We start from the raw sequence: 6757 nt of genomic DNA, 5'->3' as shown, positions 1-6757 counted from the left end.
GGTCGTCGATACGGTTGTCGGCGTAGCCTCCTTCCCGTTCACCTCGTGCTCACCGCTTGCAGCTTGTTCCTATGTCTCCTCTGCTCTATCTTCCTCATTCCTTGGCTCCTCTGTTCCCACCTTGGTCGCTGGCTCGTTGCGCGGGCTGATCTTATCATATACTCCATCTGTTTCGCCATAGTTGAGGTGAAACTTTTCGACACGGAGTTTTAGAAATGAATATTGGAGTGTTAAACAAATAGATATAAAAGTAACAGGGAGGAAAAGGTAGAGGGAATAAAGTACAAAGTGAATACAGTAGAGTGAGTAAAGTAAGAAAGAGAAAAAAGTTACCATATATAGAAATGACTCAACTATGAAGAAACTTCCCGAAATGGAAAAATGACTCAACTATGGTGAAACGGAGGGAGTACTACATACTAAATCGGAAATTTGTTGGGGGACCAAAGCATGCATTCCCAGTTGACAATAAAAAAATATCTGCTCAAAACATAATCACAATAGCCTAGCTCGCCGTAGAGCATCCTCGAATGCTTCCTGACTATTCCAAGGAGCCACCTGCATTGAAAAGGATCAAAATCATACACAAAAGTTATAATCAAGGCAAATTATGTGGGATTTTTTTTTACCTCAGTAATCTGAGAGTTGAAGTGTTTCTCAATCTTGTCCATAATCATATCATCGCTGTCAAGACAAAGCAAGTTGAACACAGCACCTGTCCAGCACAAAATACAAGTTTTATCCAATCAAAATCATGTTTCAAACCAAAATATTGCCAAATCAAGAAAACAATGTGCATAATTAACAATGAAATACCTTTGCGGCCAAAGCGCCCAGCTCTACCAACCCGGTGCAAGTAAACCTCATTGTCAGGCTCAGAATAACGACCATATTGCACAGGTAGATCAAAATTGATGACCAAATTTACCTACATAAAAATAATATGGAATTATTATAAGAGGTTAAGATCCAAGTTATTGAAGCAAAATACCAAAAGAGATGAGCAATAGCAGCACCTGTTCCTGGTCAAAACCTCGAGCAAGAACATCAGTTGCGATTAGAACATGGGTCAGACCTTTTTTGAACTCTTTTATGATTTTGTCCCTGTCCTCTATAGTCAGAGCACCTTGGATCGTAGTCACCCCATAGCCATGTTTGACCAAAGCTTGGTGCAACATAGATGCAACATTCCTGGATTTGACAAACACAATTGTCTGCCCCACTCTCTCTCCAAGTTCAAGTATTTGGTCTTTAATCACCATGATCTTTGAAAGCTCGTCAGGACAATGAACCTTGTACTGTTTTACGCACTCCAGAGATAGTTCTTCCTTTCTGACAAACATTTGATTAGGTTGTCCTTGAAAGATCTCTCCAGCTATCTTGGATGAAAAGCCCTTCACAACATCATTAAAGGTAGCCGAGAATAACAGGACCTGACCAAATGAAGATTGAATCTGAGATTAAATAATTTCCATTTTCTGTACCAATGTCCCTAACACCAAACATGACCAATAGATGGCAGCATATGAACGGATTGCATAATGTGTTACAAAATTAGGTGTGACACTAGTGGAAATATATAACTATAAAATGAAATAAAAGATTCATAGTGAAGTAGAGAGATAAAATTGACAAGGAACGTCCTCTCTAATAAGCAACAGAGAAGTATATTCATTAAAAAACATGATTATTTTTTGTTAATAGTTGAGCTGATCAAATCATTTTTGGAATCGAGTTTTTTCAAATAATAGAGCCGTTGGAACAGAGGCAGCTGAATTGGGAAAGTGACCGTTGGTAGTTACAACTGATTTGGGGCTTCTTGCTGTGAACGGAATTGGGGTTTGATTCGTTCGGATCTAACTGCATTTATATAGCAGTGAGTCTTTGAAGAAGATCAAGAACTTAGAGAGAGAGATCAAGATAGAGAGGAAAAATTCCAGCTGTGCGTGTGTGCTCTCGAAGCAAGTCGACTTCGAGCGAGCTGAGAGTGTTGCTCATTCTGTGAATCTCCGAGAGCTTGAGAGTTTTGTAATCCTTCAATTGAGAAGCTTTTCAATAAAATACATCACCAGATTTTGCCCGTGGACGTAGGCCTTTTGCGCCGAACCACGTAACCTTCGTGTTCTTGTTCGATTTGCTTTTCTTGCGTTTGAATTCACATTTTTTACTCCCTCCGTCCCGGATAATTCGGGTCACCTTGACCGGGCACGGGTTTTAAGAATTGTAATGGAAAGTGGGTTGAAAAAGTTAGTGGAGAGTGGGTCCTATCTTTATATATTAGTTTTATAATAAAATGTGAGTATGAATGAGTTAGTGGAATATGGGTCCACTACCAAAATTAGTAAAAGTGAAGTGAGACAAATTATGTGGGACGGACTGAAATGGAAAACTGAGACGAATTATCTGGTACGGAGGGAGTACTAAACAACCAACCTGGCAATTGGAAGTGGATTTAGCAATAGCCTTCATTATCTTGATTGATTCATCTCGGAATCCACTCTGCATATGATAATAAATTCACTTAATAAGCTTATAATATGAGATATTATATGCTTCACAAATCACAAATCAGAACATACGCAATACAGTGAACTTAACTTCACCAGGGCACCATAACACAAAATACTTTATGCATAAAAGATTATTTCTCAATTTATTTATGATCTATCCATTCATTTGGATGCATTAGAAATGGATCCAGGAGTGCATGTATCATTAATTTGCATGAGAATATAATCAGACAGACCAATATACAAGACCAGGCATTGACATGGATAGATTGACCTAGACCTGCCCAAGATTTACCGAACCGGCAGTTAAACCGAAACCGTAACCGCCGGTTACAGTTATGAACCGAAATCGTGAGAATTTATCCGAACCGAAACCGTCAATTTTTTAACCGTGGTTCGGTTCAGGTTCAAAAAATTTCGAACCGAAACCGTGCCGTTCCGCCGGTTCCGGGCGGTTTCAAACCGGAACCGCAAAAAACCGCTAGAAAACCGTGAAATCAAGCCGAAACCAAAAAAAACCGATGGTTCGGAACCGTAAAAAACCGCCGGAAAACCGCCGGTTCGGAACCGAAACCGAAACCGTAACCGCGAAACACCCTTGCGGTTCGGTTCCGGTTCAACAATTTCAAAAATCGAAACCGGCATTCCGAACCGTAACCGCCGGTTGCTGAACCGTGGGCACCTCTAGATTGACCTAATTTACCAAGATAGTCAATTGGATGGAAGAATCTAAGTGAAAAATGGAGTATACAGGTCAACCAAAAGGAAAAAGATAAAGCATGTGACTACACAATCGTTACACACAGTACACCAAAATAAAAGGTAATTGTGCAATTAACAATTTAACACCATAAGAAGAAAAGCTCAATAAGAAGAGGCAAATGAAATCGCACAACTCACCATTGCCAACATGCGGTCTGCCTCATCGAACACAAGAATCTTCATTTTACTCAAACCCAATTTCTTGAGCTGCAACCATTTAGAGATTGTGCCTGGTGTGCCGATGATTACTTGCGCTGTAATAGGTGGCCTCTTTTGTATTGGCATGTAGTTTGCTTGATCAGATGGTAAGGCTAATTCTGAGGTTATCCCAGTGAACCTCCCCATCTTCAGAAGCACTTCCATATTCTGCACAATTTAATCAGCAATAATGTTAGGGAGATTCAATATATAGAACAGAAAACGGATATATTTGAAAGTCACTTTCAGATTAAATCAATTTCGTTGGTTCAACCAAACTTATTTGATCGAATAAAATAAAGAGAAATCAGAAAATTCATATGTGTATTCGAGATTTTAGAACCAGAAGAATTGATCAGATTTTGAAGAAGACGAAACGTTGCAGCTGCTGAAGAAACAGTGCATCCGTTGGGAATATTAACCGAAAATAACTAATTTTCAAAAGGTTTCCGAAATTACAAATTAGTCCTTTGACTTTTAGAAATTATATTTTCGAATGAATTTCTAATACAGCTCGACCCCAGCCAGGGCTCTGCCCTTTGGACCCCGCTACCCGGGGGTAGCTGCCCCCGGACCCCGTTCATCTATTAAGGAGCTTCGCCCCTAACATCATAATGAATTCAAATAAGTGTGCACTCCGCACCTCCATACTTAAATGATATATCATTATAAAAATAATCGACCCATCAAGTTAATCCAATTACACTAAAATATCCAACAAATAATTACATAATTATAAGCACTTGACTTGATTGAATTAATTAAATGGAAGACACAAGTATGCAGCCACAGCAAAACAACAGTCTTTTTTTTTTCCAAACAATGTATAGACAGCCAAACAAGCAAGCAAAACAAACCTGAATGGCTAACTCCCTGGTGGGGCAAATGCAGAGAGCCTGAGGTTGAGGGACATCGGGATCAACTCGGCTCAACATACCAAGCACGAAGCAAGTGGTCTTCCCGGATCCATTATGAGCTTGAGCTATTAAATTGTTGTAAGGAGGAGTTAAGATCATGGGTAAGCTGATAGCCTGAATCTTGCTAGGTTGCTCAAACTTCATCTCAACATAAAGCCCCTTGAGCAATTCAGGCGACAAGTTCAAGTCTTCGAATCTCTTGGCCGAGGTATATGGAGTGTCCCCGGACGTAACCTGCAGGATATACGATTATCATGCATTGCAAAATAGCAATAAAAGTAGAGAGCGCTTACCGCTTCAATGGTGGAGTTTGTAAGGCCGAGTGCTCCTTGTTTGTTGGACTCATCCAAAACCAATGACTCCAATTTGATATTCATAGTGGACGATGAAGTCTCGTTCTCCTCAGCCATGGCGACGCTGCTAGATGCCTTTTATATAATCCAACTAAAATAAATCAAAGTAAATAGCTGACCGGCGATGAGACGATTGACGGCGAATTCCTCAGCCGAAATTGAGAGAGAAGAGAGGGGATATTAATTTATATACTACTCCTAGTATAATATTTGGAAACTTTTTTAATTATAATTGATTTCCTTTTATAATCGATTGAATTCTATTAGTACTAGTATTAAGATTTTCAAATCAAGAATACCTAATTATAGAGAAATGATATGCTACATACTTTATGTGGGCTCCTTATATGAGCACCACTCTCGTTTGACACACATTTAACATTGTTCGTTTCGATTTATCTATTTGGTTTTATTCTAATACATTAAAAAATGTTATTACAATTTTTAATTTCACAAAACTCATAAAAATCAAAGCTCGATTTGCTCGATTCCTCCATAATTTCAAATAAATGAATAAAATAATAAATCAAGCTTTGATTTTTATGAATTTTGTGAAATTAAAAATTGCAATAACATTTTATAATGTATTAGAGTTAAACTAAATAGATAAATCGAAACGAACAACGCTAAAAGTGTGTAACGAGAGTGGTGCTCACATAAGGAGCCCACATAAGGTATGTAGCATATCATTCCTCCCTAATTATAATAATAAAAAAAAAAGAATTTAAACAATATAAAGATTTAAAAAATAGAATTGTACTTATCTTGTCTAATTCTAAATAAAGAATTTACTTCTCCTAATAAATGAAATATTTTAAATTCGACAAAAGAATTAGTATTACAAATAATACTACTCAAAAATAAATGAAATATTTTAAATTCGACAAATGAATTAGTATTACAAAATCACGGCCCAAATGTGTAAGCATCCACAGCGGTGTCTCTTATCCGTCTCTTAACCGTCTCATCTCTTCACTATTCATGGGCCCCACTGTACTTTTCACTTCATCTCTTAACTAAGAGATAGCACCCACATCAATCCATCTCTTATCCATCTCTTAACCATCTCATCTCTTAACTATTCATTCAATTTCATTTTTCATTTTTATTTTCAACAAATTCAATTAATAAAAAACACACTTCATTAAATAAAATAAAATTACAATTTAAAATCCTAAAAATAAAAAAAATACATAATTAAAATCCTAAAAAAATAAAAACACACATATTTAAAATCCTAAAAAAATAAAAACACACGTAATTTAAAATACTAGAAATTAAAAACACTTAAAAAACTACTCCGCCGGCGAATCATCCCCCGAAGCCGGTGGCGGTGCACCCGGCTGAAGACCAAGTTGCGTTGCCATCGCCTGCATTCCGAGAACATGATGTTCGTATTGGGTAGGCGTCATCTTGGAAGTGTCAGCCATCGTGGAGAGCATGTATACGGACCACAGGGAAGTGTTCGAGCCCATGCCCGCGCCCGCGCCCGCCTGGCTCGATTCGCCCCGGCTCTTCCCCTTCCCCTTCCCTCTCCCTCTAGCCGCCTTCGCCGCCTTGGTCCCTTGCGGCCGACGTCGTGAACCGGATGAGGAGCCACCGGCTTCAGTGGGCGTGTCCTCAGCCTCATGTGAGGCGTTGCCTGATCCGCCGCCCTCACTAGACGAGTAGCCACCCCCCGTGTGCTTCGTACGTTTCGAGCTCGAGGATTGGACACCGCCAGCCCACCGATCTTCGTTTCTGACCAGCTTCCAAACATCGATATGTTTGAAATCTTTTTTGACGTCGTCTTTAAAGACGTGCATTGCCGCTCGCAGAATGTCGGCTTCACTGGCTCCGCTTTGGTAATGCTTCGCTTCACCCCTGTAAACCGCGCAAAACTTTTTGACATCTTTGTCGACCCGGTCCCAATGACTGCAGAGCATCTTCACGGTGCGGGGGCGACTCCCCCTCGGCTTTGAATCTGTGTTGTAAAGCTCTGTGACCTTCTGCCAAAAGCACAATTTGTTTTGTTGAT

The 6757-nt window shown here is 39.4% G+C and overlaps 1 protein-coding gene across 1 annotated transcript; it reads right to left on the bottom strand.

The window, feature by feature from the left end:
• Window positions 1-419: 419 nt before the first annotated feature.
• LOC125200507 (DEAD-box ATP-dependent RNA helicase 38-like) lies at window positions 420-4797 on the bottom strand. The gene is made up of 8 exons (XM_048098145.1): window positions 4681-4797; window positions 4328-4621; window positions 3411-3638; window positions 2434-2499; window positions 1017-1433; window positions 817-928; window positions 630-715; window positions 420-558 (listed from the first exon to the last, which is right to left on the bottom strand). Exons 1-8 carry the CDS (start codon window positions 4795-4797, stop codon window positions 496-498), a joined length of 1383 nt encoding a protein of 460 aa, XP_047954102.1. The 3' UTR covers window positions 420-495.
• Window positions 4798-6757: the final 1960 nt, after the last annotated feature.

Source organism: Salvia hispanica, chromosome 1 (genome assembly GCF_023119035.1).
Source record: "Salvia hispanica cultivar TCC Black 2014 chromosome 1, UniMelb_Shisp_WGS_1.0, whole genome shotgun sequence".
NCBI lineage: Eukaryota > Viridiplantae > Streptophyta > Magnoliopsida > Lamiales > Lamiaceae > Salvia > Salvia hispanica.
The sequence above is the reverse complement of the archived record's forward strand: the minus strand, read 5'-3'. Positions and strand labels throughout refer to the sequence as shown.